The sequence below is a fragment of the Arachis ipaensis genome, chromosome B04 (genome assembly GCF_000816755.2).
Source record: "Arachis ipaensis cultivar K30076 chromosome B04, Araip1.1, whole genome shotgun sequence".
Classification (NCBI taxonomy): Eukaryota; Viridiplantae; Streptophyta; class Magnoliopsida; order Fabales; family Fabaceae; genus Arachis; species Arachis ipaensis.
The window spans coordinates 101,330,920-101,345,158 of NC_029788.2; the positions used below are offsets into that span (position 1 = coordinate 101,330,920).

The 14,239-nt window shown below is 33.2% G+C and overlaps 2 protein-coding genes across 2 annotated transcripts; both read right to left on the bottom strand.

The window, feature by feature from the left end:
- Positions 252–1,524, bottom strand: LOC110271543 (zinc finger CCCH domain-containing protein 64-like). The gene is made up of 4 exons (XM_021122516.1): positions 1,487–1,524; positions 1,101–1,386; positions 780–873; positions 252–557 (listed from the first exon to the last, which is right to left on the bottom strand). Exons 1-4 carry the CDS (start codon positions 1,522–1,524, stop codon positions 400–402), a joined length of 576 nt encoding a protein of 191 aa, XP_020978175.1. The 3' UTR covers positions 252–399.
- On the bottom strand, positions 3,949–5,173 carry LOC107636773 (protein FAR1-RELATED SEQUENCE 5-like). The gene is made up of 3 exons (XM_016340260.1): positions 4,666–5,173; positions 4,501–4,579; positions 3,949–4,381 (listed from the first exon to the last, which is right to left on the bottom strand). Exons 1-3 carry the CDS (start codon positions 5,171–5,173, stop codon positions 3,949–3,951), a joined length of 1,020 nt encoding a protein of 339 aa, XP_016195746.1.

Below are 14,239 nucleotides of genomic sequence, written 5' to 3' on the forward strand. Positions count from 1 at the left end.
CTATTTTAAGGCCTAAAAAGCATGTTTTCATACTTAAGCACAAATTTAGGGAGAATTACAAAATCATGCTATTTTATTGAAGAAATGTGGGAAAAGGTGATAAAATTTCCCAAATTAAATACAAGATAAAGCAAAAAATTGGGGTTTATCACAAATTTTCTACGATTTTCATTTCTTCCTTTTTGTTATGTTTGCAATTCCTCCAGTCTACATTGTCTTCCATATTGAGCAACCCTGCCAGGACTTGAGTCAAATTTATAAGTTCCAATCTTAAACTGATGAGTACAAGAGTAATTTTCCTTATAAGTAAAAGAATGATAATCGTTGATGTCCTCTTGGAAAAAAAACCTGATTAAGAAGTATATTATTCATCCTTATATTAGCATAGCATTCCATCAGTTAAATGCCTACCTCACATCCAAATTGGGCAAGGAATCTCACTTTCTCCTCAACATGGTGCAGCAGAATGATGCCTCCTGAGATTTCGGCATAGGACAAACTTGACTCCTCATCAGCTTGTGTCTTCAGAAATTTTCTTCCATCAGAAATGCTATCAACTTTGTCACAATAAAGAACATAAGAATGAATATAAACTCTAAAATGAATCAAAGTGTAGATCATTTTCCAGAATAAACAAATTGGAATTGATTTCTCAAGTCATGTCAATAGTAAGTTAGGACTAATAACAAGAAATTACAAAGAGGGGGAAGAAAGGTTAGTTAGAAGTAGATAGAACAAAAAAATGAAATAGAAAGCATGACCAGAAGATTAATACTTACAATTCTTGGACACAAATTTAAATCCCATCTTTTGTGAAGCTAAATTGAATGCCTTTTCAACTATAACTGCTTTGGAAGATGGAATAGGAATGGCCTACATGTAAGAGCAGAAATCACATAATAAAAATGAAATTCAAACATATTTGACATAATACTAGTATTATTAAGCAGAAAATAGCTGACCCAAAGGGCAAAAAGATAAACAGAATGGAGATTTACAGTGGAGTCAACATATCATAGAACTAGAAAAGGGACAAGAAGAAAGTTAGGGGAGGAGAGGCAACCTCACGTCAAGCAAAGAGCTACTATTACTTATTTTACCTGAAGATTTGCATGAGTGGCACGTATGAAAACCCACTCAAGAAAGATGACTTCCTTTCCCTGGCTCTTGCAATACCTTTGAAGACTATTCTGAAACTGACAGAGCTCAACTTCAAATTCAGATGACAGAGACAAGGTACTTGGCATATGCTCAACTGGTACTATCAGCACATGGTCTTCAACAAGTGGACCTTTAGCCAGTGCCAAGTAGTGATTTTCACTAATACTTATGATCAAGTGAGACTCCACATTGGGGCTTGAAAAGCAAAACCAATATTCATTTGATCTGCAGTTGTAATATAAAGATTTGTCAAACAAAAAGGCTAAAAAATGAAATTCCGAGTGAACAAGAAAGATATCAAGTAAATAAAGATGAGGAGTAAGACCTAGTATTTTCAAATCCAGGCTGCCTAGAAGGAGGCATATCGCCTTCATTCTGCACACTGTGCTTAAAGTGTGTATGGTGATAAGGTGCTATATGTGATTTCCATGGCAATCTCAGTAGAAGACATGGTAGATGATGGAGTGGGAGAAAGTGCATGAATAAATTTCTGAAAAGAGGTGAAGAAATTGATAATATTAAAAAGCAATTAACCTTTTAAAGAGAGTAACTAATAAGTAATAATACACACAAATAAATTGTGCATAGCTGGTTAGGGACATTCCTCAAAAGAATAAGACATTTTCTAGCCAAGAAAGTTATCACAAATATGACCAAATGAAGAATCATGGAGGAACAACTAATCAAAATGAAGGACAGACAATGAAAGAATAAGTAAATGGCCAGACCTGCTTATCTTTATTTCCAACAGAAGCAAGCCCTATGAAACGAGTCACATGCACAACATCAACATTGGAATATGGTTTTCACGGGTATAGTATATACCTTTAGTGCCTGTAATATGGTAGCTGCAAACAAAATAATAATAAATAAAACTATAATGAAACAAAAAACAAAGACTAACCTTAAGGGAAGAATGAATATCGGCACATCTCGTGACAAGAATCTAAAACTGCAATATTCAACCAAATTACAGGCATCACCATATACAGATTCTGGGACAAATGCTTCAAAAGATTTTTGCATTTTCATACTCAGTCAATCCATTCATCCTGCAATCTTATTTTCATCATGTCAAACAATAATTTCTGTATCAGTCTTATAGGTATTAAGTAGGCAAACTAAGAATTATGAAAAGAAAACAAATTCCTCAACTACATCATAACTTAAATCATAGCTAGCACAAAAGCCACTCATATATTTCTACATCTACTCAATAATTTGAACACATGCACGAACGGCCATAATAAATAGTCTCTTATGTCATGTCCATTCCTTTCAATGTCACAAAAGAATATGTTTAGAAATTAAAGTAGCAAAGGTACAAAAAACATCTATGATTCAAGATCCTATACCATAAAAGATGTAGAAAATTTAAAATATAATATATAGATCCTATGGAATTTTGTTGTTGATGACATCATTCAAAAGTCCAACCCATGTATTCCTATCACTGGGTCCACTAGACTACGGTGAGACATGGGAAAACTGAGGATATGATGCAATTTCGGCAGTAGAAGGATAATGGTTGAAGTACGCCGTGCCATTTTGAACAGGATGAAAGGGAATATGGAGGGCTCCACCATAAGATTGATAAGGATGGACCATTAGATAATGATGCATAGGATATTGAAGCAATCTTGGTTTCTTGGTTGTGGCTGCACTTGAAACGTCCGACACTTCTATTCTTAATGTGTTGGTCTTTTATTTTAACGTTCTTTGAGTTAGAGTGATCTCTTTAGTCTGAACATAAATCAGAATTTTCAAACAATTACGATACAAAATTTTAAAAAGAAACTAGTAAGACAAGGTAGAGACAAGTAAGACTTTCTCAAAAGTCTTGATCTCACTCTCCCTTGTTTTCTCAGTTGCACTTATACTATTGGATTGAAACGATCTAAAGTCAAAATAAGACTATAATTTTTCTTCTTGAATACCCTAATATAAATGATTAGATATGCGAAATGTTACCTTCTGTCGACCTTTTTTACCGTTTGCTCTAATTTTTGGTGTAGCTTTTAATTTAGATACAAACTTCTTGCTTTCACTACCCTTGAATTTTTTGTTATAGACAAGAGAAGAAATAATATAAGCACCACGAGAATAATCTGCTGTAAATTTGAATTGAAATGATGATAAATTTGATACATGGTATAACATAGATAAGAGCTTACTTTAAAATTGTTGTTATTGTTCATGGGTGAATTTTCTACTGATTTTGTATCCTGAGAGCAAGTTTGTTTGCTAGCATTACATTCCTCAACTTGCTAAAAAAATAAAAACTTAATTAAAATATAGCATTATTTATTAGTTCTACAAAAGACACTAAAATAATAGATAAGCATAAAGTAACTCATAAAAAAAGCATTATATTAATACCATTAGTTCATCTTCTGTATTTGAGTATTCAACGGGTGAGTCCTCGTTGACGAGTAATGGACATGTCCTAATGAAATGCCTTTTTGACTTACAATGTGAATATCTTCGCCTCTTTTGGCCTTTTGAAACTTTTCTTGGAGCACCTTTTGACTTTACTATAGCTGGATCACCTATTAGCATTGATGTGGGGGAAAGCCTTGCTTGTGCACCGCTTTTTTTTTCCACCTTTGAAATTAGTTTAAGTAACTCACTTGAGATTTTCCTATAGTCGGCTGAATTTTTTGAAGAAATATCAAAGAACTTCCAACAAATTGATGCCATTGCACTGCATCTAAGTATGTGCACTATATCATCAGCGGAGTCTTGCTCTCCAATTGAGCATATAAAATCACTCTTTGCATCTCTTGTCTATCTTTTAAGGATAACAGATGAATGGACGCATTTTGCATTGCGATGCTTCAAGACCCCAAAGATGTGGGAGCACGATAATCCACGAGTCTCAAATAGCCTACATTCACACACAAACAGGTCCTTGTCTTTATTGTAAGATACTTTAAATAGCCCTTGCTGATTAAAATACTCACTCATGTTGTACTCAACAATATCTCCACTGTTTGGGCATTCAGTCACATTTAATGCACCTGCTGTTTCTATCTCATCTTTTACAAGTTTGAAAATATTTCTATTATAAATTTCAGCAGCTTTTTTCTCAAAACTTTCCAAGCACGTAGTCAAAACAGGAAACTTATAAAAGGTATCAAAGTCAACAGTAAGATGGTTGTTTCGGTAATACCTTAGTACTTCACTGAATTTATGCATGAATTCAAAGAGACTGGTTTTACTGTCAACATAGTTCTTCAATAATGAATGAATTCCCTCACACTGTGATGTAGTTCTTATGGGCCAAAAAAGTGCTCCCTCAAATATGTCGTAGCCCACTTCATTTTGTCATTATAAAACCCGTGGACCCATTCATTCTCAGCAAGTCCGTATTTCGATATGATCTCACTTGATTTTTTTGAAATATTTTTGCAATAAACTGTTTATATAATAATACATTAAAGTCATCCCAAAAATACTTGTTTTTTATATTCTGTACTGCATTATGATGGACATGCCATTCACAAAGGCGGTGTGGTATATCAGGAAATAATTCTAAGATGGCGTCTCTCATAGCGTGGTCCTCGTCTGTCACAATGTCTCCGAGTAGTTTGTCAGACATGATTTCCAAAAATTCCTTCAGTGTCCACTTGAATGTTTCAGACCTTTCATCAGAAAGCAAGGCACCTCCAAAGATAGTTATTTTGACATGGTGGTTGGTCCTTGAAAATATGACTAAGGGCTTGTTGTAGACATTTTTCTTGTATGTGGTGTCAAAAGCCAGTACATTGCCAAAACATTCGTAATCAACAACGCTTGCTTCATCAACCCACACCAAATTATCCAACTTACCATCTTTTAAGGTGAACTTTTCTAGAAATAACAGGTCACTGTCTAACTTGGACAATAGATCGGCCAACGCAGCAAAAGCATCACCGTCTTTCACTTTGCCATGCCTAGTCTTACTAATGTGGTTATGTAGGTCTTTGTTGGTAAATCCAACTTTATCGTATCCACCCTTTTGGAAAACCATATAACCTATTATGTGACAGGTTTTAACACCACATACTCGTAAGCTGTCTGCTTGTGTTTTATCGGCGTCAAGCCAATGATTCACAACAATAAGATGTCTGTATTTAGGCGGACACAGTGGATGATTGTGTTCACTCTCAAAGATACTGACTTTCCACTTACCTCTCGTATAGTGATGAATAAAATGAATCTTAGCCTTGTAATTAACATGAGTAATTGCCCTATGCTATCTTTGCCAATTGTCCTTTTTAAGGTGCTTCCAATGTCTTTCTCCTGCTTTATTGCAAACCAATTGTCTTGTATTAATTTTGCCGTTAGCATGTACCGTCTTCAAGTCTTTTTGGGACACAAATCCATAGCACTTGCATATTTGGCAATTGGCATAAAACTCCCAACTTGAGATTCCGTATCAAACACCAATTTCTATATATCTTCGATGGTCAAATCAGTTATCAACTTTTCAAAACCATCAAAATTAATTGTATCAGCCTCTGCCTTATCTATAATTACATCCACCATATCATCACTTTCATCAGAACTGCTTTCATACTCAAAATTTAAATCCTCAGGGTGATCACCATCTTTATACGACTCTTTGCCATCATCCTCCATAACTGAACTTAAAATTTTAACATGTTAACTACTACTTAAATGCTAGGAGAATGGAATAAGCAAAAATGAGCTCAATTTTTTATGACAAAAATTATTAGTCAATCAAATTCTATGAAAGCTAAGAGTTATTATTGCATAAGAATGTTATTTTTAGGGATAAGTATTGTTTTGGTCCCTAACGTCGAGGGTCAGAATCGAAACCGTCCCTGATGTAATTTTTGATTTAGAATAATCCTTAATGTTGCATTTAATTTTAAAATCGTCCTTTCTAATAATTTTTTTTTCTAAATGACAAAAATACCCTTTTCCCACCATTTCATTCTTATTGTTCTTCTTCTTCTAGGAGAACAAATTCTCTTGTTCTTCTTCTTCCAGAAGAACAGATTCTTCTTCCATTAACAAAACTCAAAATTTCAAATTTTTAAATACAGTTAACAAAATCTAATTACAAGAATTAAAAATACCCAAATTCATCTTCAATTACAAAAATAAAAAATCTATAAATTTAGGAAAATAAGAAACAAGAACAAAAACAAGAAATAAGAAGGACTTTACACCATATCCAAAAGGGGTGAGTAAACTTTGGAGCTAAGCTTGGTGTTGTAGGCTTCACATTGTTGATTCTGTTTTGGATTACACAAATGTTTTAACCAATTTGGGCCTAGTAAGAAGCTGTTTATTGTCACCATTAGTGGCAAGCATCCCATAGGGGGAAGACCTGTCACTATAATCCTCCTAGCTCCTATTCCATTAGGGAAATAAGAAACAAGAACAAGAACAAGAAATAAGAACAGATTAGGAAAATCCAGAATAAGAACAAAACCAACAATAAGAACAAGAACAGAAATCCAGAAATCCAGAAATCTACAAAAAAGCAACAGCAATCTAAAAATCCAGAAATAAGAACAAGAACAAAACCAACAATAAAAATTAGGAATTTAGGGATTATGATGATCAGATTCAACAACAAATAATAATCAGATTCAACAACACCAACAACTAAAATATTATTCAAATCCATAAATAACAACATTAAATTCAACAACCAAATCAATACACAACAATGATGAAATTAGAAAATAACAAATCAAAATCAGATTAAAAGTAGAAGCAGAAGCAGAAGCTCAAGCAGAAACAGAAAGCAGAGGTAGAATCAAGAAGCAGAAGACGAAGCAGAAACAGAGGCCGAAGCAAGAAGTAGAAGTGGCAAGGTGCAGCGGCGAGGCGGCGAGGAGTAGCGACGAGGTGGCGAGGAGCAGTGGCGAGAACGCGGCAGTGAGGAGCAGCGGTGCAGAAGCAGAAGCTCTCTCCCTGGCTCGCGACAGCGACGGCGACGGTGGCTCCAAGCTTCGCCAGCGCCGTCCCCCCTTCCCCTTCCCCATAAAAAATTACATCAGGGACGGTTTCGATTCTGACCCTCAACATTAGGGACCAAAACAATACTTATCCCTTATTTTTATGACAATCAAGAGTTACGGAAAAAATTCTCTGACTTGTTAACTTTCTACATTATTTCTTTTAAAAACAAGGATACAATGTATTCAAATAAAATATATTTGACTTATTAGCTAGGAGCATCATCTTTATCTATAAAATTGATATATATGCCTAATAAAGAAATAATTAGCAGTCTACTCTCATGGTTTCTAGTATATCAGAATATACATGAATGTGCAGTCTTAATATACATTGTACTAACCTGATGATAAAAAAGAGGGTGTATCACTACCCCACTCAAAAGAAATAATCAGGTATAATAAAGTGTAATTCTTGCACCTGAGTTGAACATTAAAAGAGGAAAAAATTAGCATACAATTAAGCAATAAATTGAATTTAACTAATTCACTAAATCATAGGTATCAATTTAAATAGCTTAAATGTCTATTACAAAATGTAAACTGTAGGTCATAAAATGCTTCCTATATAACTTGGCAAACCATTCCAAAATGAGGAGTAAGTTAAATTGGAGGAGAGGAGATAGGGATTTGGGCAGCTTAGAAATGAAGAGCAAGGGGAGGGGGACCATACTGTCACTGCCACCAACTAAGCTGGCTGTTTAGTTATTGGCGTTTATTAGTCACCGCTCATTGTTGTCCATGGAATCGAATACTTTCATTTTTATTATTATTATGATGGATTATGGATATGCAATTATGCATTACATCAATACCTTTCAATTATGAAATTATGCAATTATGGAATCCAATCCTTTCATTTTTATTACATGTACTTTATATTTACGTGATAGTTAGGAGCCACCATCCTACTGGGGACTGTGGAAGGTGTCATTGACATTTTCATTTAATACCCCAGACCTAATTTTTGTGGCAGTCTGCCACTTTGCACTTCATAGAAAGAGAGAAACAAATATGGCATGCTTACCCCCAATCATCTCAAATTATATAACTTTAAATCCCTTTCATCTAGAAAATTTTGCCCAGCAACTGGATCATAAAACTCAACAAACTATCACATCAATTTCAGAACTTCAGTAAATGTAATCTCATAAGTTTCCCAGCAGACGCATACTAATGATAGAAATATGTATCTGTCTACATATATACCATAACCAAAATATAGACAACCAGAAATTTTTATCACCAATAGAAGTAATTAAATGATTAGACATGAAACTTGGAAAATGACCAAGGCTAAAATCCATAAACAATGCATAAATAAGTAGTACAATCATAAGTAGTATGCTGATTTGTGAATGTATAATGCTCCAATTTTGCTAAACTAAAGGCACAATTTTTTGTTAAACTGAATGTTCGAATCATGAACTTCATTTGATACTATTGAATAAGCTTTTGTTGTTCTGAGTATAAAGTTTCGATAGGTACTTGAATTAATATATATAATATCAGGCTTCAGCATTAATAAGTAACTTGACACTCTATTCCTTTCAATTAGTATAAATAAGTCAATAGTAAATTCAAAAAATTTTCTTTGAGCATTTAAAAGTAATAAACTACAATAATTTTGGAACAGTTTACTTATTATGTCAATGAAGCCTGTTCATATAATTCGGGCATAAGCATTGAGCCAATGCAGATTACTAATGCTTTGCTAGGTACTTCTCACAAGAACTCAGCTAGAACCATAACCAACAACTAGAATTGTTTGGAAACTTAAACACATGTACACAACCTATAATATCAACAACGTGGAGATGATTTTGACCTAAATATACTCTAAACAAAGTCAAAATGAACTTAAGCAAATCATCCAGACTTGACCGCAATTTTCAAAGAGAATAATTTGGAGTATTACAAGAAAAGCAGCTGAATAGTGAATTACCAAAATGGATATAATTCAAGTATAATAACAAAATGAGAAATTATTTTGCAATTCAATATTTTGTAGAGGTTGCACGAAGAAATTAAGAAATAATTTGATAAATTAACAGAGAAAAAGTCTTTACTGAGGAACCTGGATGGTGTTGGCAAAGAAATGCAAGTAAACAACGAGAGCGGTGTCATGAGTTGCAACGGCGACGGAGCCGACGGTGCCGTGAGAAAAATATTTGCTGGTGGAACTAGGTTCTTCTTCTTCTTTGTCCAGACGGAGAGCAAAACGACAGAGAATGACAAGGAAGTTGCTGGTGCGTGCTGCTACTGCGTGAAGACCGACGGAGAACAACAAGGAGGCTGCTGGTGTGTGCTGATATTGCATGAAGGGAGCGTGGCTACGAGGAAGGGAAAGGGTGAGAATAGATTGTTGTTGTCTAGGTAGGGGATTAGGGGTGAGGTTGCTCTTTATTGGTAGACTGGTATACAATGATGAAGAACAATTTTTCAGATGTGTTCTTTTTGGTATGAATGGGGGTAGGAAAGATTAGATTAGAGTTCATGAGAAACGAAGCAATCTTTTAGTGTATATGAATAATGAAATGAATTTGTTTTTGATTTTTAAATTGATTCAAATTTAAAATTTTAAAACTAAAGCAATTTGAATTTTGATTAAATTAAAAAGATTAGGGTAGTTTTTGTCTAATATAGAAAAAGGATCTTTAAGTCTTTTTTAAAAAATTTAATAATTTTTTTATTTTTATTAAAGTATATGGGTGATTTAGTAAAAGTATTGATATGATATATATTTAAAAAAAGAAAAATTAATTACTGACGTGAAAAATATAATCCACATATGTTCTAATTTGTCCATGATTTTATGGTACCGGTACGTATGAATTCATCATCGTATCAAAACAAACACCTTATTTTATTTATGAACGTGTACACATGGTCCTACGTATTTAGTTAAATAAAATAAGAATAAGTTAATATGGTTATCAATTTTTTTAATGTGTGATAATATTGTATCAGAAAAGTTAAAAAAAAAACTCGTATATACTAACGACTTATTGTGTTCTGTTCTAAGTTAAATTTTGAGTAGGGTTCTTTTCACATTTTACTTTTCTTGTAGAGTTTTTACCGATTTTTGTAAACTTACTTATCTCGTTTACACTATAAACGAGATACGACTATCTTATTTTGTTTACACTGTAAATGAGATACGTGGTGACTTAAAACGTTGACAGTGTAAATGAGATATAGTATGACAAAAATCAATCAGCTATAAAAGGATCTTCCAACCATTGGTATTCTTCCACAAAACCCTTAATCCTTTTTCTCTTCCATTTTTCATCGAAAAACTTAGTAAAAATGTCTAGTGGTAGTGGTTTCTTTGTAGTGATGGTGTATCCTAACTGTCAGATGAGAAACAGTGACATCGGAGTTATATTTGAGTGTGAGAATTCTGCGCTGCTACAAACTCATAGAGCAAATTCGTTGAGTTAAAGAGTCTGATATTGACGCACGTTGGTGGTGGGGAGAGAAATGAGATTGAAAGAGTTGGGTATAGGTTGCTAGCACCAATGGAGAATGGTGTATTTCAGTTTTGTCTGTTTTGACTCGATGGCGATGAGGATGTTGGCATAATGTTTGATGTGCACAGGAGAATCATGGTTGAACAAGTAATAGGCTTTATGCAGAGGTTCGTGATGTTTGTAGTGGTGTTTCTGCTAGCTCGAACATTGTACAGGATGACCCGCCTCTTGCACCACGACTTTTGCACTGTGCTAGTCCAGTGGTAGATATGGACGTTGACAATGAGGAGTCCGACGAAGAGTACGTTGCTGATAGCCATGAAAGTGGGTCCTCTGAGGATGATGACGAGGATGAGTTCATACCAGAGACTCCCATTGGTGGATCAGTTTGATACCTTTTGCCTACTCCGTAACCAATTTTTGAGTTATCAACTGTACTCAGCCACTACCATACATTGAATTTGGACGTGATGCATGAGGTAACTTCATTTTCCAATATGGGGACAGATGATTACAGCACTGATGGTGGTGTGGAGTTTAGGGTTGGTCACAGATTCAGAAGCAGAGAGGCCGTACTGCAAGGCGTGAAGAATTACAAAATTTGGAGAAGTGCTGAATATCGAGTTGTGGAATCGGATCGGTTAAAGTACAACGTGCGTTGCTGGCAATTTACTGATAGTTGTCCTTGGAGTTTTCGTATTGCTTTACGACATAATCTTGGATATTTTTTGAGTTACCTAATTATAATCCATCCTATTCATGTGCTAAAACACTAAATCTATAAAAGTATCCTAACTATAATCACATACCCTTATTAATTTAAACTACGAAAATAATACTAACCTCTTATTTGATCGCTCTTGCAATGTGCCAACTACCATTCAGGTGGTTGATGTCAGGATCCCATGCATCCGTGCACCATAACGTTCGGACAACTCAGAAATATCAAGAAAATGTGCGAGAAAGAGAGAAATGAGGGTTAAGGAGGATTGAGAGTGAGTGAGGGGGCGCTATGAACGAGTTTCATTTATAGGTGCACTCCAATCTTATCTCGTTTACACTGTAAACGGGATAAGGCCCGTGACATAACACGTGTACAAACGTGATACGTGTAGGTGAGTTTGTGTCTTATCTCGTTTATAGTGTAAATGAGATACGACTATACTGATTTCATTTACACTGTAAATGAGATAAGTAAGTTTACAAAAATCGGTAAAAACTCTACAAATTACCTATTTCCGTATGCATAAAAAGATTGGAGACAAAAAATTTTTTGGCCTATATCTTTGAAATCAAAATCATACTTAACCCTTAAAATATTTATCTTATTTATTTAAAAAAATCCGTTCCTTTTCTACAAAGTTACTTTTTTTTGTTTCTTGTTAATTTGATTGTTACAAACCTTCGAATTTTTGCAAAGGTTATTTGAAACTTTGTAATACTTTAAAATTTTGTGAAGTATTGTTTACTTTGTTATTAAAGCTTATTCATTATCATCATTTCCATAGATTTTTTACTTTGCATGTGTTTGTTTTATTACCAGTTTATCACATTTTATTTCTTCTTCTTTCTAACAACATATGAATTTTGAATTCTATATACTTTGATATTTTTACATACTTTGAATTCACGTTAAAATGTTATTTCCCCATTTCTTAAATTTTGTAGATTAGTTGATGTCCATGGTGACTATACGGTGGCAATGGCCAAATTAAAGTGTATGGCTTTGAGTGAACATGTACCAAACTTTTTTTTACTGTATCTTTTATTCCTGTAAACTAAAAATTAATTTATTGTAGATTTAAATTTTATTTAAAAATTTATTGTTAGTTAATAAATTACTACATACATAAATAGAATTAGAATTTTTACTATTTGTTTAAATAAACTAATGAACTAATTACTGTATTAATCCAAATTAGTTTGCACCAAAGCTTTAAGCTGTTAACAATTTTTTGTTCCAATTTTCCAAGCGATCTAACCCATTTTCTATCCGGACCAAAATATGTGCCTCAACATTTATGGCCAAGAAAGTGTCTCAACAAACCAATTGGCTTATTATACAAAAATATTAACCCACACTTGACCAAAAGAAAAAAAAGATTAACCCACCTCATTAAATTTAAAACAATGTCAATCAATTTGAGTTGGTTGAGTGTTCAGCTCACTTGTTCAATTAAGTAAGTATCGAGAGTTCGAATCTCATTTTGTATATACAATAGTTTATTAGTCAGTAACAGACCTTTAAATAAAAATCAGATCCGCAACAGAATTGTCTTTAATTTGCTGAGCTAAAGAATACGATGAACAACTAAAAAAAAAAAAATCTAAAATAGTATCGCTACTCTCTGGCAGGTTGCAATATTCATTTTACATGCTCTTATGACTTCTGTGCTCTTTGGGATGTTAGTAACAGGGTCTTTCCAACGTCACTAGAAGGATCGATAAGCGTGTTTAGTTACTTGTCATTTATAAAAATGTATAAATAATTTACAATGTGGGGAAGGGTAATGTGTTTGACTCACATATGGAACTAAAGTATCCACTAATAATAAAAGTAGTTTTCATTTGTTTAAGTCAATCTCACAATGGTGCCACATAATGTGGATATAAACTCGAATGATGATTACATTCAATTGCAAAATACTTGTGCAATACTCAAACACAAAAGAAGAAAAAAAAAAGTTATTTGAAAAATTGTTGACTGCAACTGAAATATAAAGAAAATAAGCTTAGGTTTACTGGATTCACTAACAAGTTGTGAATTTGTGATGCTTATGGTAGTAATGTTGTAACTCTTTCTATGTCAAATTTGTTGCATTTTTTTTAACATAATCTGTTTTGAGTCCAGATAAAAGAAGAAGATTGCATTAAGCTTTGTTAGCCAACATAAAAATATTGTTGAATAGTTATGATGTAGATAAAACACAGCAATATTAAGAATATTCATCAGATAGTGTAATAGTATTATTTGATCTATATATATTTTCAGAAAAGAAAGAATTAAGAGTGGTCACAACTAACAAGTAAATGATTATATCTAGTTATCTAAGCTAATATGATTTTTTTTTGGTCAGGTGGATTGAAATGGTATTTATGTTGTTTTATTGTGTTGAATACTCTGCTTCTTGGAGACCTTTTTCTTTGGGAATTATGAGATTATATTCCCATAAGTTCAAGGATTTTATGATGGATATCTCGTTTTTGGTGGTATTTTAAACTAACTTATATGAATTTTTTTAGCTTCTTTTGTTTTGGAAAGGTGAAGTTTATTTTCTTGTGTTTTTTAGTTGGATTAATTATTTGATTGGTTATTTTTTTTTTGATAAAATTATTTTGGGACAATATAATTTCTCTGTTAAAAAATTCGTTGAATAATAATAGAAATTAATAGTGTGAAATTTTATTTATAATTTATAGGAGTTTTAAATTCCAAAAAATTCTTTTCAATAATAGAACCAATTTTCATCATTACTACTACCATCTTCTTTATTATCATTATTATAACTTTTGTAACACCCTACCATACTTAATCTTATGCTTAAGTCATAAGACTGAGATAGTAAGGTATTACGACCTCTAAAAATAGTAATATATATATATATATATATAGAGAAAAGATACTTA

What these genes read in the sequence shown, in the direction of transcription:
- LOC110271543 (XM_021122516.1), bottom strand. Translation starts at nt 1,524, where the DNA reads ATGCCTCCTTCTAGGCAGCCTGGATTTGAAAATACTAG. An exon ending in CCTGGATTTGAAAATACTAG is followed by an intron (nt 1,387 to 1,486) that starts GTCTTACTCCTC and finishes TTACAACTGCAG; the next exon opens with ATCAAATGAATATTGGTTTT. An exon ending in CCACTCATGCAAATCTTCAG is followed by an intron (nt 874 to 1,100) that starts GTAAAATAAGTA and finishes TCTTACATGTAG; the next exon opens with GCCATTCCTATTCCATCTTC.
- LOC107636773 (XM_016340260.1), bottom strand. Translation starts at nt 5,173, where the DNA reads ATGGTTTTCCAAAAGGGTGGATACGATAAAGTTGGATTTACCAACAAA. An exon ending in TGATATACCACACCGCCTTT is followed by an intron (nt 4,580 to 4,665) that starts GTGAATGGCATG and finishes TTATATAAACAG; the next exon opens with TTTATTGCAAAAATATTTCA. An exon ending in GAGAATGAATGGGTCCACGG is followed by an intron (nt 4,382 to 4,500) that starts GTTTTATAATGA and finishes CTATGTTGACAG; the next exon opens with TAAAACCAGTCTCTTTGAAT.